The 27,149-nt window shown below is 42.9% G+C and overlaps 1 protein-coding gene across 1 annotated transcript in view; it reads left to right on the top strand.

The window, feature by feature from the left end:
* LOC122812307 (complement C3-like) overlaps nt 1-27,149 on the top strand; it is a 2,177,376-nt gene that overhangs the window by 1,089,293 nt on the left and 1,060,934 nt on the right. The window contains exon 21 of the mRNA XM_044084710.1: nt 13,161-13,373. Coding sequence (XP_043940645.1) covers nt 13,161-13,373 — 213 coding nt within the window. The remainder of the gene's footprint in view (nt 1-13,160; nt 13,374-27,149) is intronic.

Raw genomic sequence — 27,149 nt, 5'->3', positions numbered from 1 at the left:
GATGGGGTTGACTGTGTAACGACTGCCTTATTTATTAGTACTGCGCCATCACCTATAAAGCCTGTATCTGTTGTTATGGGGGTGACTGTGTAATGACTGCCTTATTTATTAGTACTGTGTCATCACCTATAAAGCTTGTATCTGTTGTTATGGGGGTGACTGTGTAGTAACTGCCTTATTTATTAATACTGGGCCATCACCTATAAAGCTTGTATCTGTTGTTATGGAGGTGACTGTGTAATGACTGCCTTATTTATTAGTACTGTGTCATCACCTATAAAGCTTGTATCTGTTGTTATGGAGGTGACTGTGTAGTAACTGCCTTATTTATTAATACTGGGCCATCACCTATAAAGCCTGTATCTGTTGTTATGGGGGTGACTGTGTAATGACTGCCTTATTTATTAGTACTGTGTCATCACCTATAAAGCTTGTATCTGTTGTTATGGAGGTGACTGTGTAGTAACTGCCTTATTTATTAATACTGGGCCATCACCTATAAAGCTTGTATCTGTTGTTATGGAGGTGACTGTGTAATGACTGCCTTATTTATTAGTACTGTGTCATCACCTATAAAGCTTGTATCTGTTGTTATGGAGGTGACTGTGTAGTAACTGCCTTATTTATTAATACTGGGCCATCACCTATAAAGCTTGTATCTGTTGTTATGAGGGTGACTGTGTAATGACTGCCTTATTTATTAGTACTACGCCATCACCTATAAATCTTGTATCTGTTGTTATGGGGGTGACTGTGTAATGACTGCCTTATTTATTAGTACTACGCCATCACCTACAAATCTTGTATCTGTTGTTGTGGGGGTGACTGTGAAATGACTGCCTTATTTATTAGTACTGCGTCATCACCTATAAAGCTTGTATCTGTTGTTATGGAGGTGACTGTGTAATGACTGCCTTATTTATTAATACTGCGTCATCACCTATAAAGCTTGAATCTGTTGTTATGGGGTTGACTGTGTAATGACTGCCTTATTTATTAGTACTGCGCCATCACCTGTAAAGCTTGTATTTGTTGTTATGGTGGTGATTGTGTAATGACTGCCTTATTTATTAGTATGACGTCATCACCTTTAAAGCTTGTATCTGTTGTTATGAGGGTGACTGTGTAATGACTGCCTTATTTATTAATACGGCACCATCTGCTATAAAGCTTGCATCTGTTGTTATGGGGGTAACTGTGTAATGGCTGCCATATTTATTAGTACTGCGCCATCACCTATAAAGGTTGTATCTGTTATGGTGGTGACTATGTAATGACTGCCTTATTTATTAGTACTGCGCCATCACCTATAAAACTCACATCTGTTGTTATGGGGGTGACTGTGTAATGACTACCTTATTTATTAGTGCTGCGCCATCACCTATAAAACTCACATCTGTTGTTATGGGGGTGACTGTGTAATGACTGCCATATTTATTAGTACTGCGCCATCACCTATAAAGCTTGTATCTGTTGTTATGGGGGTGACTGTGTAGTGACTGCCTTATTTATTAGTACTGCGCCATCACCTATAAAGCTTGTATTTGTTGTTATGGGGGTGACTGTGTAATGACTGCCTTATTTATTAGTGTGACGTCATCACCTTTAAAGCTTGTATCTGTTGTTATGAGGGTGACTGTGTAATGACTGCCTTATTTATTAATACTGCGCCATCACCTATAAAGCTCGCATCTGTTGTTATGGGGGTGACTCTGTAATGACTGCTATATTTATTAGTACTGCACCATCACCTATAAAGCTTGTATCTGTTGTTATGGGGGTGACTGTGCAATGACTGCCTTATTTATTAGTGCTGCGCCATCACCTATAATGCTTCTATCTGTTGTTATGGGGGTGACTGTGTAAAGACTGCCTTATTTATTAGTAATGCTCAGTCAGCTATACAGCTTTTATCTGTTGTTATGGGGGGTGACTGTGTAATGACTGCCTTATTTATTAGTACTGCGCCTTCACCTATAAAGTTTGTATCTGTTGTTATGTGGGAGACGGTGTATTGACTTCCTTATTTATACGTACTGCGCCATCACCTATTAGGCTTGTAGCTGTTGTTATGGGGGTGACTGTGTAGTAACTGCCTTATTTATTAGCACTGAGCCATCACCTATAAAGCTTGTATCTGTTGTTATGGTGGTGACTGTGTAATGACTGCCTTATTTATTAGTACTGTGCCATCACCTATAAAGCTTGTATCTGTTGTTATGGTGGTGACTGTGTAATGACTGCCTTATTTATTAGTACCGCGCCATCACCTATAAAGCTTGTATTTGTTGTTATGAGGGTGACTGTGTAATGACTGCCTTATTTATTAGTACTGTGCCATCACCTATAAAGCTTGTATCTGTTGTTATGAGGGTGACTGTGTAATGACTGCCTTATTTATTATTACTGCGCCATCACCTATAAAGCTTGCATCTGTTGTTATGGGGGTGACTGTGTAATGACTGCCTTATTTATTAGTACTGTGCCATCACCTCTAAAGCTTGTATCTGTTGTTATGTGTGTGACTGTGTAATGACTGCCTTATTTATTAGTGCTGCGCCATCACCTATAATGCTTCTATCTGTTGTTATGGGGGTGACTGTGTAATGACTGCCATATTTATTAGTACTGCGCCATCACCTATAAAGCTTGTATCTGTTGTTATGGGGGTGACTGTGCAATGACTGCCTTATTTATTAGTGCTGCGCCATCACCTATAATGCTTCTATCTGTTGTTATGGGGGTGACTGTGTAAAGACTGCCTTATTTATTAGTAATGCTCAGTCAGCTATACAGCTTTTATCTGTTGTTATGGGGGGGTGACTGTGTAATGACTGCCTTATTTATTAGTACTGAGCCATCACCTATAACGCTTGTATCTGTTGTTATGGAGGTGACTGTGTAATGACTGCCTTATTTATTAGTACTGCGCCTTCACCTATAAAGTTTGTATCTGTTGTTATGTGGGAGACGGTGTATTGACTGCCTTATTTATACGTACTGCGCCATCACCTATAAGGCTTGTAGCTGTTGTTATGGGGGTGACTGTGTAGTAACTGCCTTATTTATTAGCACTGAGCCATCACCTATAAAGCTTGTATCTGTTGTTATGGTGGTGACTGTGTAATGACTGCCTTATTTATTAGTACCGCGCCATCACCTATAAAGCTTGTATTTGTTGTTATGGTGGTGACTGTGTAATGACTGCCTTATTTATTAGTACCGCGCCATCACCTATAAAGCTTGTATTTGTTGTTATGAGGGTGACTGTGTAATGTCTGCCTTATTTATTAGTACTGTGCCATCACCTCTAAAGCTTGTATCTGTTGTTATGTGTCTGACTGTGTAATGACTGACGTATTTATTATGACTGCGCTGTCACCTATAAAGTTTGTATCTGTTGTTATGTGGGAGATGGTGTACTGACTGCTTTATTTATAAGTACTGCTCCATCACCTATAACGCTTGTATCTGTCATTATGGGGGTGACTGTGTAATGACTGCTTTATTTATTAGTACTGCGCCATCACCTATAAAGCTCATATCTGTTGTTATGGGCGTGGCTGTGTAATGTCTGCCTTATTTATTAGTACTGCGCCATCACCTATAAAGCTTGTATCTGTTGTTATGGGCGTGGCTGTGTAATGTCTGCCGTATTTATTATGTGGAATGAGCTGCTTGTGAGGCTTCTGGACAAATACCATTTTACATCCTTGCTGCATTGGTTGGAAAATTAGCATGTGATTATCTCCTTCCATGTCAGTATGTGTGTCCTGAAGAGATATAGGAATGGGAAATGATTAAAACAAAATAATTATTTTAAAAGTCTTCAGTTTTACATTATTATAAATAATTCTTTTTGCTGTTGTTCTTAGCAACACCACTGAGAAGCAGTTCCTTTTTAAATGGTTTCTCAAGAGTATGTGTAAAGATATCAAATTTAAAGTCAGACTGCAGGCACCACATTATATGTAATAAGCAAGGGATGACCAATCAGTCCACACCATTAGAAAACAATATGCAGGGGATAATTGACCTTAATGGGGTACAGTGAATACCCACTGTTGCTTCATGTAATAGCCAAGACATGCCACAGCCATAAAAGCTTCACACTATATACAGCTGCAGATCAGAGTGACAATCGTATCAGAGTGGTAATCGTTTCATATCAGAGTGATAATCACTGGATTCCTGGATTTCGCTCACTGTACATTAAGCCCAGTTCACCCCAGTATAATCATACTAACAAAACAGTGCAAAATTGTTTTTACACCCAAACATGAGCACAGTATTTTCCAGAGGGGGAATAATCATAATTCTCTAGTATAAAACCCCTCCCCACAGCTTTAGATTAATGCTGTCACCAATCAATGATTTAGTAAAACAAAAAGACAAATTACTATTTCAATGTAAAATACTCATTATCATCATCATTAGCAGCAGCAGCAGCATCAACCCCCTTTTTCGCATTTACTACATGGGGTTGTGGTGTTGTGCCATTTGCCATCTCTATTCAATGCCACTGTCCTACCTTCTTTGACAGTCATGCCTGACTGTCACAGATCTTCTGTCACACAATCCATCCACTTCTTTGCCGGACAGCCTCATTTCCTGTTGCCTACTTCCTGTCTGCCCTAAATCTTCTTCTTTACCAGACTGTCTTCTGCTTTTCTGCACATATACCCTAACCACTGTAATCTGTTCTCCTTGACCCTCACTGCAATTAGAGCTACTTTGGCTTCTGCTCTTATGTCCTCATTTCTTCTTCTGTCCCACAGTGTGCATCCTACCACCCCTTCTCAGGCACTTCATACCCATCTCTCCTACCTTCCTCAGCTGCTGTGTCTTCACTGCCCAGATTTCTGTACCGTAGGTTAATGGGTTCATAGGTGTGTACTAGATTAATGACCAATCATAGGTGTGTACTAGGTTAACGACCAATCATAGGTGTGTACTAGGTAAACAACCAATGGGGCCTTTTTAAACCTAATCATGCTTCCCGTATCTCTGATAAGTTCAGGTACCCTTGATAAGTAAGGGCCTGACAGATGAACCATTTACAGGCTGCCTGTGACTATTAGAGACATAGGTGCCATACATTAGTACTGGTCGTACAACTGTTTTGTACATCTTACTTTTCAGCTTCTTTGCATTCTTTTGTCATTCACTACACTTGCCACTGTGCCAGTTGACTGCAGCCCCTCGGACTGTAGTTTTAACCTCCTCATTCAGAGTTCCCATCCCCACAACACTCCCTCCCAAATACTTGATCCTATTTACCTCGTCCACTAGTTTTTCATCTGTTTTAATTTTCACTGTCTTCTGATTTCTCCCATTAACAACTGTCTTATGTGTACTTAGTTTCATATTATGTGCCTTCGGTTTTGTGTTTAATTCCTTTGTTCCATCCTTTGCTGACGTTCATGCTCAGAGTCTGTCTGCTTTGCCACATCGTCTCCCACTGGGAAACCCTCTGTGAGACAGAACACCCTTCATACTTGAGTCACTGGTCCTTGTACATAGCCTGCTTTAAATCTACCAATGTTTCTAGAACTTTTAACCACCACAGTACTGCCCAAATCAGCTTTCTTGGAACCTTGTCATATCCTTTCTCCAAGTCTAGGAATGCCCAGTTGGACTCTTTACTCATCTAGCTTCTTCTTAAGGATCAGTCTCATTGCAAACATCAGGTCAGTTGTGGTGCATCCTAATCTGAATCCGAACTGCTCATCTCCCATTTTACATTCTACTACTCGCCATATCCATTTATCAATCACCATATCCAGTTCTTTCATGCAATGTGATAGGAGTTTGATGCCTCTGTACTGCCCACAGTTGCAGATGTCCCCTTTGTTCATGTACACTGGCATGAGTATGCTTATTCTCCAGTCATCTGGGATACACCTTTCTTTCCACACTGCAGTCAGTACCCTCAGGAGACATTTCTCCCCTATCTCACCCAGCATCTTTATCATATCTGCTGTGACCTAATCTGAGCCTGCAGCTTTCCCTAGTTCATTTTCCTTAGTTCTGTTCTTACTTCTTCTAAGCTGGGCACCCCTTCTTCTCTCATTGCAGGCTGTTTCTGGGGCAGTACAGCTTCTGTGGTGTTTTCTTCTTTTAGAAGCTGCTGGACATACTCCTTCCATCTGCCTTTGGTGTCCTGTGGACTGGGGAGCAGGTTGTTGCTGGCATCCCTTATGAAGGCTTCTGGCTGTCTTCTTTATCTTTCTTTCTTTGCCTTGCAACTTGATATAGTTTCTTTGAACCACATACTGAGTCACTTTCCAAAAGTTGGTAGAGTGCCTCCAGTGCTCTTCTTCTCCTTCTTCTTCTCCTTCTTCTCCTTCTTCTTCTCCTTCTTCTCCTTCATCTTCTCCTTCTCATTCTTCTTCTCCTTCTTCTCCTTTGTCTTCTCCTTATTCTCCTTCGTCTTCTTCTTCTCCTCCTCCTCCTCCTCCTCCTCGTTCTTCTTCTTCTCCTTCTTCTCCTTCTTCTTCTTCTCATTTTCTTCTTCTCCTTCTTCTTCTTCTTCTTCTCCTTCTTCTCCTCATCCTTCTTCTCCTTCTTCTCCTTTTCTTTTCCTTCTTGTCCTCCTCCTTCCTCTTCTTTTCTTTTCCTTCTTCTCCTTCTCCTCCTCCTTCTTCTTCTTTTCCTTCTTCTTCTTCTCCTCCTTCTTCTTCTTCTCTTTTGGCTGTTCCTATTAGGGGTCACCACAGCAAATTATCTGTTTCCGTTTCTTCTTGTCCTCTGCATCTTGGTCTGTCACACCAACCACCTGCATGTCCTCTCTCACCACATACATAAACCTTATCTTACCTTCCTCTTTTCCTGTTACCTGGTAGCTTCTTCCTTAGCATCTTTTTCCCAATATACTCAGCATTCCTCCTCAGCACATGTCCAAACCAACAAAATCTCTCATCTCTGGCTTTGTCTCCAAACTGTACAACCTGGGCTGACCCTCTAATATAAGTATCCTGATCCTGTCCACCCTTGTCACACCCAGTGCAAATCTTAAAATCTTTAACTCTGCCATGTCGAGCTCTGACTCCTGTCTTTTTGTCAATATCACTGTCTCCAGCCCATATTTACTAAGCTGGACATTAATCCCTACGTCACTCGATGGGTTGCCAACTGGCTTACTGACAGAACCCACACTGTAAAAGTAGCTGACTCCAAATCCAGCTTCAGACAAGTGACAAGTGGAGTACCTCAGGGTTCAGTCCTGCGACCTCTCTTGTTTGGCATCTATTTCACTGAAGTACAGGCCAACACTAAAGGATTCTGGCTAACAAAGTTTGCAGATGACTGCAAACTGGGAGCCATTATTGAATCCCCAAATTATGTTGATACTCTACAAAAGGCCCTTACAGAAACAGATGCTAGGTGCCAGAGCCATGGGCTCAAGCTCAATGCCAAGAAATGTATAGTTATCCCCTTTGGGAAAAAACATGTTCCTGTGAATTCTCACATAGGTGGCAATACACTAAACACTGAAAGTGTGATAAGAGACTTAGGGACACAGGTGGACAGTGGTCTCACCTTCAATAACCACATCGCCACAACAGTCAGGAAATCCTTCTATGTGGCACACCTCATCACTAAGGGCTTTTCATCCAGAAAAAAGGAGATCATTGTCCCACTGTACTCATCCCTCATTAGACCCATTATAGAATACAATGCTCCATTTGGTATGTACCTCTCAAGACATCTGCAGCAACTGGAAAGGCTGCAGAAATACCTCACTAAAAGAATCACAGGCCTAAAAGCAGAGGCCCTATGCTGACCGCCTTAAAAATCTCCTGCTATACTCTGTCGCATATTGTCTACTCCGAGGCAATCTCTGCTTAACATACAAGGCCATGTCAAACCCAGAGCTGTTGGACATGCTACACTTAAAGAAATCCCATTCCCTCAGAGCCACATGCTCCAGCGATCTAAATCTTGTCATCGCAATAAACAAAACATGCTGGAGGGATAGGTTCCTGATCCAGAGAATCCCCAGACTCTGGAATAGACTGCCCATACATGTCAAGCAGAGTGCCACTTTGGCCCTCTTCAAAAGGAACCTTAATGAATGGATGGGAGAAAGGAAATTCACCTCGGGGATCAAGTCAGCCACCCTGCTAGACAGGGGTCCAGGGAAGTAAATAGTGTGGGAAGAAATAGCCAGGGAATTGTTATGGCTAGGCTTGTATAGGCCCTAGGGTCGACAGCCTAGTACAAACCTATGAATCTATGAACCTATGAACCTATATAACATAGCTGGTCTCACTACCCTCTTGTAGACCTTCCCTTTCACTCTTACTGGTACTCATCTGTCACAAATCACTCCTGACACTCTTCTACACCCACTCCACTCTGCCTGTACTCTTTTCTTCACCTCTCTTCCACAGTCACCATTACTCTGAACTTTTGATCCCAAGTATTTAAACTCATCCACCTTCACCACCTCTACTCCCTGCATCCTCACCATTCTTCTATCCTCCCTCTCATTCACACACATATATTCTGTGTTAGTCCTGCTGACCTTCATTCCTCTCCTCTCTAGAGCATATCTCCACCTCTCCAGGGTCTCCTCAACCTGTTCCCTACTTTCACTACATATCACAATGTCATCTGCAAACATCATAGTCCATGGGGCTCTTGTCTGATCTCATCTGTCAACCACTGTAAATAAGAAAGGGCTCAGAGCTGATCCTTGATGTAATCCCACCTCCACCTTAAACGCATCTGTCACTCCCACCGCAGACCTCACCGCTATCACACTACCCTCGTACATATCCTGTACCACTCTTACATACTTCTCTGCCACTCCTGACTTCCTCATACAATATCACAACTCCTGTCTAGGCACCCTGTCATATGCTTTCTCTAAGTCCACAAAGACACAATGCAACTCCTTCTGACCTTCTCTGTACTTCTCCATTAACACTCTCAGAGCAAACATCGCATCTGTAGTGCTCTTTCCTGACATGAAACCATACTGCTGATCACTAATTATCACGTCCCTTCTTAACCTAGCTTCTACTACTCTTTCCCATAATTTCATGCTGTGACTGATCAGCTTTATCCCTCTTTAGTTACTACAGCTCTGCACATCACCCTTATTCTTAAAAATCGGTACCAAAACACTTTTTCTCCACTCCTCAGGCATCCTCTCACTTTCCAAGATTTCATTAAATAATCTGGTTAAAAATTCCATTGTCATTTCTCCTAAACACCTCCAAGCTTTCACAGGTATGTCATCTGGACCAACAGCCTTTCCAGTTTTCATCCTCTTCATTGCTGTCCTTACTTCCTCCTTGCTAATCCATTGCACTTCCTGATTCACTATCCCCACATCATCCAACCTTCTCTCCCTCTCATTCTCTTCATTCATCAGCCCCTCAAAGTACTCTTTCCATCTGCTCAACACACTCTCCTCACTTGTGAGTACGTTTCCCTCATTATCCTTTATCACCCTTACCTGCTGCACATCTTTACTAGCTCAGTCCCTCTGTCTAGCCAATTGGTACAGGTCCTTTTCTCCCTCCTTAGTGTCCATCCTTTCATACAACTCCCCATACACCTTATCCTTAGCCTTTGCCACCTGCCTCTTTGCCATGCACCTCATCTCCTTATATTCCTGTCTACTTTCTTCATCTCTCTGACAATCCCACTTCTTCTTTGCCAACCTCTTTCTCTGTATACTCTCCTGTACTTCCTCATTCCACCACCAAGTCTCCTTGTCCTCCTTCCTCTGTCCAGATATCACACCAAGCACCTTCCTAGCAGTCTCCCTTACTAGCTCTGCTGTAGTTACCCAGCTGTTCGGTAACTCTTCACTGCCACCCAGTGCCCGTCTTAACTCGTCTGAACTCCACAATCACTCTTTTTCAATTTCCACCATTTGATCCTTGGTGCTACCCTCACTCTCCTCCTCCTCTTCTTGATCACCAACGTCATTCTACAGACCACCATTTTATGCTGCCTAACAACACTTTCCCCCCGTCACCACATTATAGTCTCCAATCTCCTTCAAACTGTCCATCCTGCATATGATATATTCCAGCTGTATGCATCTTCCTCCACTCTTGTATGTCACCCTATGCTCCTCCCTCTTGTTAAAAAACCACAGCTATGTTGATCCTTTTTGCAAAATCCACTACCATCTGACCTACTGCATTCCTTTCCTTAACACAATACCTACTCATCACTTCCTCATCCCTTCTGTTCCATTCACCAACATGCCCATTGAAATTCGCTCTAATCACTACTCTCTCACCCTGGGTACAGTCATCACCATTTCATCCAACTCACTCCAAAATTTTTCTTTCTCATTCATCGCACACCCAACTTGCAGAGCATATGCACTGACAACATTCATCATTACACCATCAATTTCCAGCTTCATAAACATCACTCTATCTGACACTCTTTTCACCGCCAAAACACTCTTAGCATACTGTTCCTTCAGGATAATGCCTACGCCATTTCTCCTCCCATCCACACCATGATAAAACAATTTGAACATACCCCCAATATACCTGGCCTTACTTCCCTTCCACCTGGTCTCTTGCACACACAATATATCAACCTTCCTTCTGTCCATCATATCAGCTAGCTCTCTCCCTATACCAGTCATGCTACCAACATTCAAAGTTCCTACCCTCACTACCACACTCCTAACTTTTCTCCTCTCTTCCTGCCTTCCTCTCTTTCTCCTCCTTCAGCCACCAGTAGCCCAATTTCCACCAGCACCCTGTTGGCTAACAGTACTGGTGGTGGTCGTTGTTAACCCGGGCCTGGACTGATCTGATATGTAAATCTTAATTGTTTTCCAAATATCTTATTTGGCAAATGTTTTACGCCGGATGTCCTTCCTGATGCAACCCTCCCCATTTATCCCAGCTTGGCACCGGCACGAAGAAATGCACTGGCTTATGCAATGCCTTCAATGCTCTAGTCTTTGTTATTGTAACCCCTTTCTTAGGTTCTTTGTTAGCAAACCAATATGATTTCCTAACCTGGTCGGTCTTTTTTATCTCTCATTTTTTTCCTGCGCTCCTTCTTTCTTTTGACCCTTTCCTGGACTTCTGCATTCTACCACCAGCTTTCCTTATGTACCTTATTTCCACACCTGGCTTTGCCACATATCTGTTCTGTAGTTCTAACGCATGCTGTTTTGAGGTGCTGCCATTCTTTCTTCATCTCTAACTATCTCCTCCTCCTCTTGGGGTGCTAGAGCCCTGAGTAATTCTTTGAACTGTTGTACTTTCTCTCCAGTCAACTTCCAGGTCTTCAGCCTGGTCTCTGTTAACCTTAGAGCCTTCTGTGACCACTGCTTCCAGCTGATTATAGCAACCAGTGGTGTATACTGTGGGGCAACTGTTTTACTGGGGATGACTTTGCAATCATGAATTTTACCCCAGTGCATTTTCCTTACTAGGAGGAAGACTACCTGAGTTGCATGTTGGCTACTCTTGTATGTAATCTTGTGACTGTATCTCTTTCTGAATCATGTTGGCTACTATCAAGCCATTTGCCAGACAGAAATCTAGAATGGTTTCTTCTTCTTCTTCTTTATTCCTGTTGCCCCACCCATGTGGACCCAATCAGTCCTCATATCCTGTTCTGTCTGTCCTGATGTGTGCATTCAAGTCACCCATTATCAACAGCAATTCATGTTGTCCTGCTTCATCTAGTAGGTCCTGCAACTGCTGTCTGAATGCACTCTTTTCCTCACTATCATAAATCTGCTGTGGGGCACAGGCTGAGATTATGAATACAGCCCCCATCATTACACTCGAGTCTGATTGTCATCTGATTATCATGAGTCTGTCATTAATTCTGATGATATCCCTCACTGCCTTCTGAAGCCTCTCTCTAACCAAAATTCCCACACCATTTCTAGCCTGTCACCCTCCTGAGTGGTAGACTCTGGATCCCAAGCCAAGTGATTTTGCTGCACTGCCTTTCCATCTTGTTTCGTGGATACATAGAATGTCCTGCCTCTCCGTATCATCATGTCTTCCACTTCCTAGCTGCATCCTGGCAGTGAACCTACATTAAATGTAGCAATTCTCAGTTCATGTTTGGCAGATTGATTGGTTTTATATCCAGCTTTTCGCTCAACAGAGCTATCCCAGGTAACCCAGGCTGGGTAACCAGACACCGGCCAGCCAGTAGCTTATTGATCCAGGGCTGCTGGGCTTTATGATGAGCACACACTGGCAATAGGGGCAAATACACTCCTCCCACAGTTAGCATGGGTCCCAGGCTTAGGTAGGCCAGGTCCTCAACCCACTTATCACCAGTAACTACCCATGCCCATTTTGGTGACATTAGTCAACATGACCGAATCATCTAGAGCCATATTTTACATGGTCAAGTGGCTAGCCCTGCCATGGCATGCCATCTGTGGTCCATGTTCTCCTATCTTGAGGATACTGCACATCACAGTACATGCCCAAAACAGTTGGGCTGTACAACTCTTCCCTCATAGGGCAACAAAAGTACATAGTCAAAAAATACAAAACTATTTAAGAGATAACCTATTCTCCAGGAGCAATAATGCCCTCCAGGGTGCGTGTCTTACTAGGAAAATATTTACCCATCCAGGGGTGCAGGGACCATCCACCTACAGCATGTGTCCTCACAACACCCCTGAGCAGATATTATTTATCCAATAACGCACACTTTCATGGGTATTACTGCTTCCTTTTTAAGTTCTGAGTGAAGAGTGTGAAGAAAACAATGAACAGCTGACAAATGAATGGCTCTCCATAGACAGAATTGTTGCAGGAATCGATGCATGAAGTGTAGTGTGAAGACGAAGGCTCCTAGCAATTCTGGCAACATATATCAGTATTTTTGTTGCACATTAAGATTTCATGCAATGTTGCCATTAGACTAGCCTAGGCTTTCTTAATGATAAAAGGTACAATAGATAAGACAGAAGAACTTATAAGGTGAGTAAATCCAAACGTTATGATTTACAGCGGTATGTCATAAAGAATGCTTAGTTTAACAGGTGTTGGAATTGGAGCGACTATGAGCCTTTTCCTCCATTTTAAGATTATCAGTTCCTTTTGATGGTCTATGCATCAGTATCCTTTTAGCTTTATTTACTTTTTTTTTTTTAATTAATGACTTCTGCCTTTTTTTCTTTGCCTTAGGTGAGAGTACAGCTGTTATACAATCCACTAATATGCAGCGTAGCAACAGCGAACACAAAATATTTCAAGGACTATAAAATTCAAGGCGAGTCTTCTGCATCTGCGCCATACGTCGTTATACCGCTAACACTAGGAGAAGTGGAAATAGAAGTGAAAGGTTCTGTCAGGGGAAAGTTTGTATCTGATGGTATCAGAAAGAAACTGAGAGTTGTTGTAAGTATGAAGCCAAAGAACACTTTTAATGTAGAACTAATAATACTAATAAAAAAATTATTTAATGCATATTACAGCCAATGTAAGCACAGCAGGAGTCAAGTTCAAATACATACAGTGACAGAGGTGCTACATTATGCAGGCCATCTTATTCAAATATATACTGCTTACTGTCAGACTAATACTAAAGTATCTGAATACTAAATGGACGTATTTCACATGAAAAACAATGCATTTGTTTGTTAATTTGCTTAATTTACTGTAGGTGTTCAGTATGTACTTGATGATGTTAAAATTGGGTAGTCCACCTCTACAAAGAGGCCAGTCACACATGGAGTCCCTCAGGGATTAATCCTTGGACCTCTCCTTTTTGGCATTTACCTCTCTGAAGTCAAGCCTAATTTCGGTAGTCTCTGGCTGACTAAATTTGCAGGTGATTGCAAATTGGAAGCTGTCACTTGAATCTCACAATGACACAAATGCCACAGGGAAACAATTGGTGTCAGAGCCATGGACTAAAATTAAATGCTAAGAAATACTTAATTGCATCCTTCAGGAAGTCATCCACCCCTGGTAAGTATCATATTGAGAATACACCCCTTAGAGTTTACCCAGTTGTCAGGGACGTAGGAACACACACATAAACAGTAATCTAGCCTTTGACCATCATGTGTCTACTGTAGTGAGGAAATCATTCTATGCTGAACAACTTATAAACAAAGGTATGGCATCTAAGTCCAAGAAAGTCATCGTTCCACTGTATTCGGCATTCATCAGACCTATCATTAACTACAGTGCTCCCTTTGGTATGTACCTAGCCAGGCATATCCAACAAATGGAACTTCCACAAAGGTTCCTCACTAAAAAAATGCAGGGCATAAGTAATATGTCCTATGCAGACCACCTCAAGGTCCTATCTCTGTTTTCTGTCTCTGACAGGCTATTGAAGGGGGATATATGCCTGGCATACAGGGCATTGTCAGACACCATTCTGATGGACATCCTGCATATCCACGAAACAAACAGTACCAGAATTACCTGTTCTAAAGACTTAAACTTTGGTTGTGATATAAATAGGACCTGCTGGAGATATAGGTATATAACCCAAAGACTACCCCATCTATGGAGCAGGCTCCCCATCCATGTGAAGCAGAATTTCTCTTAACCCAATTCAAGTGTAATGTGGAAAATTGGATGGGGAACAGGAAATTCATCCCCGGTTTGCCACCTATGTCTCTAATGGACACAGGCAACCTGCAAATGGTTCATCTCCCAGGCCCATGCTTACACTTATCAAGGGTACTAGAACTCGTCCGAGATTTGGGATGCATGGCTAGGCTTAAAAAGGCCCTTGTGGTCATTAGCCTAGTAAACACCTATGAGCCTTTGAACCTACGCAATAATTCCTGAAATTTCCTTTCAACTGGCAATGGGAACAAGTAGGCATACAAAAGCATTAGCTGTCAACTACCGATTACTGCAGGAAAAAGATAGAAGTTCCTCCCCCGCTGTCTACTAAGTTTCTCCTTATGCGGACTGATGTGATTGGTGGAGTATCATTGCTTAGTTGTCCCCTTCTTTTCCTGGTCACTTTCCACTCAATCTGAGATTTATGCTGTTATGAGAGTGTTATGCAGTGACCATCACTCAACAATGTGTGCATCGCTAAGGAAGTACATCAGGCAATCAAACTGCTTCATTCATGTACATACTGCATGCACCATGCTGAAACAAAAATGTTTTTGAATGGGTTAATTTCTTGTTTGAAATTGGTTTAATGTTATTTGTTTAAAGTTACTTGCTTCGTACAGGATATTTGTTCATGTGTGAGCTCCATAATTCTAAGTGATGAAATGCTGATATCAAACTCTGGAGATTAAGTAGAACACTGAACACTGTGTTAAATGTGGGATCAGAATGTTGAGTGTCGCCTTTACTCTGTAATCCTTGGTTTCTGTACTGCCCTACACTGCTGCGGGAGCTACATCTGTTACTCCCAGTTCTGCAGTGACTGCTGGAGCTGCATCTGTTAATCCCAGTACTGCAGTGACTGCGAGAGCTGCATCTGTTCCTCCCAGTTCTGCAGTGACTGCTGGAGCTGCATCTGTTCCTCCCAGTTCTGCAGTGTCTGCTGGAGCTGCATCTGTTACTCCCAGTTCTGCAGTGACTGCGGGAGCTACATCTATTACTCCCAGTTCTGCAGTGACAGAAATCACTATTTGGATGTACTTTTTAACAGGAAGTACAATGGATAGATTGTTTTGTTTGTTCTCTTTGTAATGAAAGCTCTCCCCCCAAATACCATGAATAGTTTTTTAAGAAGGTGAGTGGGAGGTCTAAGGGAGAGGTTGCAGGATAAGGGCAGTGGCAACCCCCCCCATTACAAATGGAATTAAACCTGCTAGAATCTGATAGAATGTTACTGTGGCAATGGCTGCAAAGTTACACTATCACCCTGATATTCAAAGACTTATGGTGCTATACTGTATTGAAGGTGTACAATGATGTACACCCAAATTTTGTAGAAAAGCTTTTTTTTCTTACTTCTACGTTTCAGCAATTTTTGAGGAAAAATTCAAATCAGTCTCCAGAGCAGTGGATGAGGGTAAGATGTTTCACATAGCCTATCTGGACCTCACCAATGCCTTTGACACCATCCCCTACTCTGGAATCATAGATAGACTTACTAAGCTGGGCATTAATCCCTACATCACTTGATGGGTTGCCAACTGGTTTACTGACAGAACTCACACTGTAAAAGTAGCTCACTCCAAATCCAGCTCCAGAAAAGTGACAAGTGGAGTACCTCAGGGTTCAGTCCTGGGACCGCTCAAGTTTGGCATCTACTTCTCTGAAGTACAGGCCAACACTAAGGGACTGTGGCTAACAAAGTTCACAGATCACTGCAGACTGGGAGCCATTATTGAATCCTTAAATGATGTGGATAATCTAGAAAAGGGCCTTACAGAAACAGATGCTTGGTGCCAGGGCCATGGGCTCAAGCTCAATGCCAAGAATTGTATAGTTATCCCCTTTGGGAAAAAAACATGTACCCATGAATTGCTACATAGGTGGCAGTACACTAAACACAGAAAGTGTGATAAGAGACTTAGGGACACAGGTGGACAGTGGTCTCACCTTTGATAACCACATTGCCACAACAGTCAGGAAATCCTTCTATGTGGCACACCTCACCACGAAGGGCTTTTCATCCAGAAAAAGGATGTCATTGTCTGTAGTATTCGGGCTGGTAATGTTGTTGTTGTTGTACTGCAGGGGCGCTGTGGGGATTGCAACATGTAATGTTGGTTCTGTATTCTCTGGTAACTTGTTGGTTCCGGTGTATGGATGACTTGCAGAAGTGGTGAGCATGTAGTATGGGTGCACACCTGGAGGCTCTTAATAAAGAAAGGCCTTACAACTCCAGAAACCGTGTGGTCTCCTTATTTCCCAGGATATAACATATTGGCGACGAGGATGGGATGCCTCCGAGTCCGCTGCGAGTGAAAACGGTGGGGTGCAGTTCATGTCGGATGACGAAGAGACTGGTCCGGCCGGAGTGATGTCTGGTTCCATGTTGGGGTCACTGGTTGCATACGACTGTCAGACACAGACCTGGGAGGAGTATTGTGAAGTGTTGGAACATTTTTTTGAGGCAAACCAGATAATGGAAGCGGGCTGGAAGCGAGCCATATTGCTGAGCTCGGTGGGCAGCAAGACGTACAGTCTGATGAGGAACTTATTGAGTCCGGATAAACCGGGGGACAAATCGTTCACAGAGTTGACGAGCTTGCTTCAGTCACATTATAACCCGAAGCCGAGTGCAATAGTCCAGAGGTTCAAGTTAAATTCAAGGACTAGAAGGGCCAATGAAACGGTAATGGAGTATGTCGCAGTGTTGAGGGAACTGGCGCAACATTGTGATTATGGGGACAGACTGACAGAAATGCTATGAGATAGGCTCGTATGTGGCATTGCAGATGACCGCATACAACGCAGATTGTTAGCGGAGCCTGACTTGTCATTTGAAAAGGCCTTGAAGTTGGCACAGGCCATAGAGACAGCGAATAAAGACATTCGTGATTTACAACCAAGAACCATTGAAGGGGTGGGGAGCAGGAGTGCTACCCCTCTGCCAGTGCATAAAGTGGTCAGGGAGCATAAACCACAAGGGAAGTCTGGTCAGTATGCTTGTTACAGGTGTGGAGGTGAACATCTGTCACGGAACTGTCGTTTTTTAAACGAAAAATGCCATGCTTGCGGAAAAAAGGGCCATGTGAAAAGAATGTGCCGCTCAACGCCCTCTCGGGACCAGCCGAAAAAGGGGGAGGAAAAGAGCAGTACAATGGACAGAAAGGGAAACCGAAAAATAAAACGTCAGTATGCACACCACATGCGTGAAGGTACAGATCAACAAACCCGGGCCGAAGAGGAAGTGTTTACGATGTTCAACATGAAAGAGGCCAGGTGGGAAAAAGTTGATCCTATTAAAACTCAGTTGGACTTAAATGGTAAAATGGTGCAGTTTGAAGTGGATACGGGGTGTAGTGTGACAGTTCTGTCAAAGGCTGAGTATGGGAAGTTATGGCCCAGAGAAGCTCCGAAGCTGCAGGACTGTTCAGTGACTTTGAGAACATATACCGGTGAAATAGTTCCCACAGTGGGGATGGTGAAAGTAACTGTGAAATATAAAGACCAAGTCAAACAGTTGCCAGTCATGGTGGTAGCAGGTAAGGGACCAAACCTGTTAGGCTGGGCGTGGTTAAATGAGCTGGACCTGGACTGCCTACAGCTCCATAAAATAGAACAGCAGGGGATGACCTTGCAAGAGGTGCTGGAGAACAACGAAGAAGTTTTCAAAGAGGAACTGGGGACCTGGAGGGGTCCACCAGCAAAAATACATGTTAAAGGAAACGTAACGCCAAGATTTTACAAACCCCGACCCGTACCATAAGCAATGAAGAAGAAAGTTGAGTTTGAGTTGGAGCGACTCACTAAGCAAGGTATAATTGAACCAGTAAAGTTTGCGGAATGGGCCGCACCAATTGTTCCTGTATTAAAGCCAGATGGTACTGTACGCATATGTGGTGATTACAAGTTAACAGTGAACCAAGTCTCAAAGCTGGAGCAGTATCCCTTGCCCAAGGTGGAGGATGTGTTTGAAAAATTGTCGGGAGGTGAAAGGTTTAGTAAACTGGACCTCAGTCAGGCATATCAACAGGTAGTGCTGGAAGAAGGGTCAAAGGCGTATGTCACCCTTACCACACACAAAGGTTTGTTCCAAGTCAATCGTTTACCCTTTGGGGTTTCCTCGAATCCAGCTATTTTCCAGAGAATAATGGAGGGACTGGTGGCAGGAATGCCGAGGGTGGCTGTGTATTTAGACGACATTCTGTTGACGGGTAGGAACATTCGAGAGCATTTGGAGACGCTGAACGAGGTGTTGAGACGACTGCGAGAGGCAGGTCTGAGAGTGAAGAGGAGTAAATGTGCTTTCCTGGCAAAGGAAGCAGAGTTCCTAGGTTACAAGGTGGATGCATCGGGCCTACACCCCCTGCCAAACAAGGTGGAAGCCATTCAACAGGCGCCAGCACCCACAAATGTTACAGAGCTGAAAGCCTACTTAGGCTTACTCAACTATTATAACAGGTTCCTGCCAAATTTGTCAACACTGTTAGCTCCTTTACATAAGCTATTAAGGAAGGAGGCTCAGTGGTCGTGGCAAGAGGAACAGGACAGAGCGTTTGAACAGTCAAAGGAACTAATGCAGTCTTCAGAGGTTTTGGTGCACTATGATAGTTACAAGGACTTAATTTTGTCATGTGATGCCTCACCTTATGGGTTAGGGGCTGTGTTGGCACACCGGATGCCAGATGGACAAGAAAGACCCATTGGGTTCATGTCACGAACTTTAACACAAGCGGAGTCAAACTATTCCCAGCTAGATAAAGAGGGTTTGGCTGTAATGTTTGGAATTAAACGGTTTCACAAATACCTCTATGGAAGGAGGTTTACTATTTGCACCGATCATAAGCCTTTGTTGTCACTGTTCAACGAGATGAAGGCAGTGCCGCAGATGGTTTCTCCCCGCATTCAGAGATGGGCTGTAACATTGAGAGCTTATGAATACGAGATTGTTTATAAGCCCGGAAAACACCATAGTAATGCGGACGCGCTAAGTCATCTGCCGATACCAGGGCATCTTCAAGATGAGGAAGCGGAGGACCGAGTTTTGATGATGGAGGACATCACGTTGGTGTCTGCCAGGGAACTGAGTGAATGGACACGCAAAGACCCGGTGCTAGCTAGAGTGTTTCAGTGGGTCCAGCAAGGCTGCCCAGTCCAACAAACGGATCCAGTTTTTCGGCCTTATGAGGTGAGAAAAACAGAACTGAGTGTGCAAGCTGGATGCGTATTGTGGGGGGCACGAGTGATAATTCCGTCCCCAGGAAGAGGGGCACTTTTACAGCAGTTGCACCAAGGTCATGTGGGCATCACACGAATGAAGGCCTTAGCCCGAAGTTATTTCTGGTGGCCCAAGTTGGACCACGATATTGAAGTCGTTGTGAATGAGTGTAAAACATGTCAACAACATCGCAACTTGCCTGTGGCGGCGCCACTACATCCATGGGAGTGGCCGAGTAGACCGTGGCAGAGACTTCATATAGATTATGCAGGACCTATTATGGGGGCCATGTTTTTGATAATCATGGATGCTCATTCTAAATGGATGGATGCCTATCCGGTCAGAACACCCACTTCCCTCGTTACCATTGAATGCTTGAGGAAGAATTTCAGTAGCCAAGGACTACGAGAGACTATTGTATCCGATAATGCTTCATGTTTCACGAGTGAAGAGTTCAAGTTTTTTCTGAAAAAAAATGGCATCGTACACATCACATCAGCACCATACCATGCAGCTTCAAACGGTTGTGCTAAGAGGGCTGTCCAAACTTTTAAAGCAATGATGAAAAAGTCTGGAGAAGGAAGTATAGCAGCAAAAGTGTCAAGGGTGTTATTCAACTACCGTATCACACCCCAGTCTACCACGGGTTTGTCACCTGCCGAGATGTTGCAAGGACGGAGATTAAGATCCACGCTGGATCTGGTGCATCCCAACGTCCGAGCTAAGGTAGAGGGGACCCAGTGGAGGCAAAAAGAATGTCATGATCGACGACGGAGAGAGAGAAGTTTTCTGGAGGGAGATGCAGTGATGACGCGAAATTTTAGTTATGGACCTAAATGGATTCCAGGGTTCATTGTCAAGAGTACAGGTCCATTATCGTACCAGGTGAGGTTGAATGGAGATTTCTTGGTGAGGAGACATGTAGACCAGATTCTGCGGAGCGAACAGAAGAAGGACTCCATGGAACTGCCAGCCCCGGAAATACCATTAAGTTTGGAACAAGGGCTCGCAGTGGCCGGAGGATCGCCAATCAAGGGAGACCGCCGGGACGCGGAAGGAGAGGTTCCCGAGGATCCAAACGTTCCAGGGATGGACACACCGATACCGGAAGTGGTAACTGTGACACCGGAGTCACCTAAGGTGGTACCACTGCGCCGTTCTAAGTGTGTGCTGGTTAAACCTAGTTACTTGAAGGACTATCAATGTTAAAAAAAAGTGCATGTATTGATTACAAGAACAACATAGCTAGATTGTATGGTACCCAGTTAATAACTAGCCCGTTATTTAGAAGTAAGTGACTAAATGCATTGTTTTGAACTTGCTCCCTAGTGTTGCTTATGGAGGGAATTGTGTCATAGCTTAAAAGGGGAGGAATGTAGTATTCGGGCTGGTAATGTTGTTGTTGTACTGCAGGGGCACTGTGGGGATTGCAACATGTAATGTTGGTTCTGTATTCTCTGGTAACTTGTTGGTTCCGGTGTATGGATGACTTGCAGAAGTGGTGAGCATGTAGTATGGGTGCGCACCTGGAGGCTCTTAATAAAGAAAGGCCTTACAACTCCAGAAACCGTGTGGTCTCCTTATTTCCCAGGATATAACATTGTCCCACTGTACTCATCCCTCATTAGACCCATTATAGAATACAATGCCCCATTTGGTATGTACCTCTCAAGACATCTGCAACAACTGGAAAGGCCACAGAAATACCTCACTAAAAGAATCACAGGCCTAAAGCAGATGCCCTATGCTGACTGCCTTAAAAAACTCCAGCTATACTCTGTTGCATATCGTCTACTCAGAGGCGATATCTGCTTAACATACAAGGCCATGTCAAGCCCAGATCTGTTGGACATGCTACACTTAAAGAAATCCTAATCTCTCAGAGCCATACACTCCATGGATCTAAACCTTGTCATTACAATAAACAAAACATGCTGGAGGAATAGGTTCCTGACCCAGAGACTCCCCAGACTCTGGAATAGACTGCCCATGCATGTCAAGCAGAGTGCCTCTTTGGCCCTCTTCAAAAGGAACCTTGATGACTGGATGGAAGAAAGGAAATTCACCCCAGGGATCACATCAATCGCCCTGCTAGACAGGGGTCCAGGGAAGTAAATAGTGTGGGAAGAAATAGCCAGAGAATTGTTTATGGCTAGGCTTGTGTAGGCCCTAGGGCCGATAGCCTGGTACCAACCTATGAACCTATAAATAATGGGTGAACGTGGCAAAGTCTTGTAGCAGATGTGCAGAAATAATGTCCTGCCCCACATATACACATATATGTGTACATACATGCATATATACATGAGTACATACAGAAAATAGCCATCAAAGTTTGTTTTCAGTGTTGATGATCTGATCAGTTTCAGCTTGGAATTCCGGGATATACAAATAAATATCTTAACTGATCCAAGCAAATTTTGCAGATAAATGCATACTTGCCATCTATATCATGTAACTTTCTTAGTGTAAGTCTAGTCCAAATCCTCACAACGTATTACGCTAAAATGACTCTTGGCTAGGAAATGCTCCTTTCTGGTTGCCGTGCTCTGAAACTTTATGTTTTAGGCACTGCAAGCTCGGAATCACAACACTGAGAATGCAACTGTTTTGTATAATCCTTAGAAAACTGCTAATAGTTTAGCCTTGCAGATTTCATGCTTCACTTTATCATTACCAAAATGTATCTGCTATGCCTGTCTACCTGTACAGAAATTGACACTTAAGATGCATAAGTGTTGGTTCACAAGTTTACAGGTGTATACTAGGGTAATGACCACTGGGACCTTTATAAAACTAGCCAAGCATCCCAATTGCACCCCATAAGTTTATATATCTTACAGTTAATTTCAAGACATATATGTATGTTGGGTAGAATGTACAGGCTGCCTCTGTTCATTGCATACATAAGGGGTAGACCATGGGTGTAATTCCCATTTCCCATCCCCTCATCCTGGTTTCCTTTGAATAGGGTTGGGGAGGAGCTCCGCTTCACATAGATGGAAGGCTTGTTCCAGAGAAGGGGAATTCCCTGAGACACACACATGTCCCTTCAGTGTGTCATATTTATGTCACAAGCAAAGTTTAATTCCCTAGTTAGAGTCATTTTGATGCTATTCAATTTTCCAGATATTCAAAAGGTCCATCAGAGTGTGATCCAAGGATGCCTTGTAAGACAGGCATAGACCATCTCTCAACAGTCTGTAAGAAACAGAGTATACAGATAGGGTCTGAGGCGATCTGCAGAGGACATGCTTTTTATGCCCTATATTTTTTGTGAGGTGCCTCTTTGGATATTCAGTTGTTGCAAGTGCCTGGTCAGGTACACACTAAAGGTGGCACTGAACTCAATAATGGGCCTAATAAGGTCCAAATACAGTGGAACAATGAACTCCTTGGACCTAGGTGCCATATGCTCTTGCTTATAAGTTGAGCAATATAGAATGATTTCCTTACCACCTTAGAAACATGTTGATTGAAAGCCAGGTTACTATCTACATGCTTATCCACATCCCTGACTACTGGTTCTATTCTTAGGGGTGTGTTATCAATCAGGTTACACTCCCGTAAGAGTACATTATCAGTGAGATAGCTTTCTAGGGTGGATGACTTCCTAAAGGGTACATTTATGCATTTTTGGCACTGAAGTTTAAGCCATGGCTTCGGCAGCAGTCATTTGCCTTTCTGTAGGATGTCAGTGTCTTGAGGGGGGGTCTTGGGGTGATAAGATGACTGTTATCAGACTGCAATCATCTGCAAACTTGGTCAGCCAGAGGCTTTGACATTGGCCTTGACTTCTGAAAAGTAGATGTCAGAAAGCTAATGCTATAAGACATCCACTAGTTCACCTTCTTACCCACTTGTAGAGTGTTTCAGAGAACTCCATCCCAGTACCTTCTGTATCTTTATTTTGTCACCTTTTATCAGTCACCTGACCATTATTTAACTAAGAATGCAGGTATTCCATTATTGTGATGAGCTGACCATCTGCAGCTCCAGTCCTCCTTCCCATCCTTTGCTTTGTTTGTTTCTACTGATGCTCAGAAGAGCCATAGAAAGTTCATTTCAAATTAACTTATACACTTGAGTCCTGAGCTCTATACTCTGGTTCTAGTACTCTCAATGACTGACAGAGGAAGGGACACACCTCTACTACAATGCAGCATGTGGAGGAATAAAAATAATTAATTGGGTATGGCTGGACTCAAGCTTTTACTTCTCATCACATGTTAAGAAAACTCATAATAAAATTACTTTGTTAGCTCTGACCAATCACTTCTTTTGCCTCCACACAAAGAGTGTGAAAAAAAGAAAAATGAATAAACAGGATTGCTCATTTCCATATTTGAATAAGCTGTTCCTTTCAAATTCCATTATCAGCACAAACAAACACAAATACAAATACATTCATACATGCACACACATGCAAGTAAACCTCTTACACACACACACACACACACACACACACACACACACACACACACACATATATATATGTACACAATCACACACAGATATGTACACACACACACACACACACACACACACACACACACATATACATGTACACACACACTCACAAACACACACACACACACAGATATGTGAACACACACACATACACACATGCATGCGCACATGTACACACTCATATATGTGAGCACACACACACACATATATGCAAGCACACCCCCCACCACACACACACACACACACACACACACACACACACACACACACACACACACACACACATGCAAGTACACTTCCCCACCACACACATACATACACACACACACACACACACACACACACACGCGCGTACACACACACACACACATAGAGATGAACACACAGAATATGTAAATAGGGTCACTAGAGAACTTCCTGTTTCAAAAAGATATAGATTATTACTTCTGACACTTAAGAATACATTAATTGGCATTCCGTGTTCTTCACTAACCAGATAACTCCTACTGCATCTCACTCACATCACCAGGTTTTTCACAACAGGAAATGTTGTTGTTTGTCTTTCGGCTTTTCCCGGTTAGGGGTCTCCACAGCGGAACTCCGGTCCATTAATGATTGGTAGTTGGTTTTTATGGTGCCGAGTTGCCAGCCCGACACCCAACCTTCAACGAAGGCATGCCCATTCAACGCATGTCTTTCGAACGCCCACTCTACTGTGGGGAGGACATGCAGACTCCACACAGAAGGCACTCCCAACCCAAGCCTAGAATTGAACGGGAGAACCTCTTGAAATAAACATCCTTTTTCACTTAAGTAATTGCAACAGCAAGGCCCTGTTAGTTACTGGGTTCAAATTCTGAAACACAGCTTGTAGTTCCATTTTACCCTATCCATATTTTTCTTTATTCCATTCTGAACTTGGGCAACATCTCCTTGTGGAGCTTTTGTCCCCGGGCCTCCATTGAAAATGGACCTACATCCAGTCGGACACTCCCGGTCAACAAATGTAAATAAATAAATAAATAAAAATAAATAAATAAATAAGGGAAATGTGTATGAAGAAAAGGAATTACTTTGCTTAACCCATAATCTAGTCAGCTTAAACATCTGTCACTTACAAACAAAACATGTGGCACAACGAAGTGTCACCCGTAATCTAGTCAACTTAAATGTCTGTCACTTACAAACAAAACATGTGGCACAACGAAGTGTCACCCATAATCTAGTCAGCTTAAATGTCTGTCACTTACAAACAAAACATGTGGCAACCCGTAATCTAGTCAGCTTAAACGTCTGTCACTTACAAACAAAACATGTGGCACAACGAAGTGTCACCCATAATCTAGTCAGCTTAAACGTCTGTCACTTACAAACAAAACATGTGGCACAACGAAGTGTCACCCGTAATCTAGTCAGCTTAAACGTCTGTCACTTACAAACAAAACATGTGGCACAACGAAGTGTCACACATAATCTAGTCAGCTTAAACATCTGTCACTTACAAACAAAACATGTGGCACAACGAAGTGTCACCCATAATCTAGTCAGCTTAAACGTCTGTCACTTACAAACAAAACATGTGGCACAACGAAGTGTCACCCATAATCTAGTCAGCTTAAACGTCTGTCACTTACAAACAAAACATGTGGCACAGCGAAGTGTCACCCGTAATCTAGTCAGCTTAAATGTCTGTCACTTACAAACAAAACATGTGGCACAACGAAGTGTCACCCATAATCTAGTCAGCTTAAACATCTGTCACTTACAAACAAAACATGTGGCACAACGAAGTGCCACCCGTAATCTAGTCATCTTAAATGTCTGTCACTTACAAACAAAACATGTGGCACAACGAAGTGTCACCCATAATCTAGTCAGCTTAAACGTCTGTCACTTACAAACAAAACATGTGGCACAACGAAGTGTCACCACTACACTGTCAGTTCTACACAAGCATTATTTGTTTTTGCCTACTGTCTATTTGTCAGAGCTATGAGTGTTACTGGCTTTCAAACGTTTTGAAACAACTAGTAGTACGTGGAACAGATAAAGCTCCATGCACTACAAAGCTTGATGATCATCTCACAGACCACAGCCCTTTACTGTGTGTTTAGGAATCATGTTGATAACTTGACAGCACATTAACCGAATGCAAAAACTCTGGAAAGCCCTACTGCAGCTCCAGCCACCCCCGAAACTTAAACATGCCAAGTTTACAGAAAAATGGAGAAAACGGAGGTCAAAGTGCTTTCGACAAAACATTTCCACTGACACACTGACACTGTCCTGCATTTTCAACATAATTGCCAAGGTTGACCTGTCCAGCTTCATTCTGAGATTAATTTCTTGGCAGTCATGTCTTTGAAATATAATAAAATGGTTATGATTAGAGACACAGTCATAATCATTTTTATTATGTGTTTGACGCATGGATGTCAAGAAAAAAGAAGTTATGTACTTACCACAACGTTCCATATGTGTTTTCCATCTCGTCCTTTATTCTCATTGGTGGGTCGGATCTGATTCATCGGATCTGTTTTGGCCAGTACATAAGCTTGAGGTCCTCAGCTAAGCTCATGGGCATTTCCCTACCCATAATGCAACTCCCCTACCACCTCAGATCTTGTTTGCCCTCAAGCAGTGATAAGATGAATAATCTTATTATATTAAGAGCCCTCATTATTTCTGAGGCTATAGGGTCCTGAAAAGGTCCAACTAGAACTGCTCAGTCACCCAGGAGTATAGGCAGGGGGGTACCCAGCAGTACAGTCAGGGGGGGTATGGTGGGTGGGTTGTGATAATAAAGGACGAGAAGGACAACACACATAGAATGTTATGGTAAGTACATAACTTCTTTATATGATGTTGTCAATCTTGTCTTTATTCTCACTGGTGGGACC

The sequence above is a fragment of the Protopterus annectens genome, chromosome 9.part0, assembly GCF_019279795.1.
Source record: "Protopterus annectens isolate FY-2018-M chromosome 9.part0, PAN1.0, whole genome shotgun sequence".
Classification (NCBI taxonomy): Eukaryota; Metazoa; Chordata; order Ceratodontiformes; family Protopteridae; genus Protopterus; species Protopterus annectens.
Note: the sequence above shows the minus strand (reverse complement) of the source record. Positions and strands in the feature narration are given on the sequence as shown.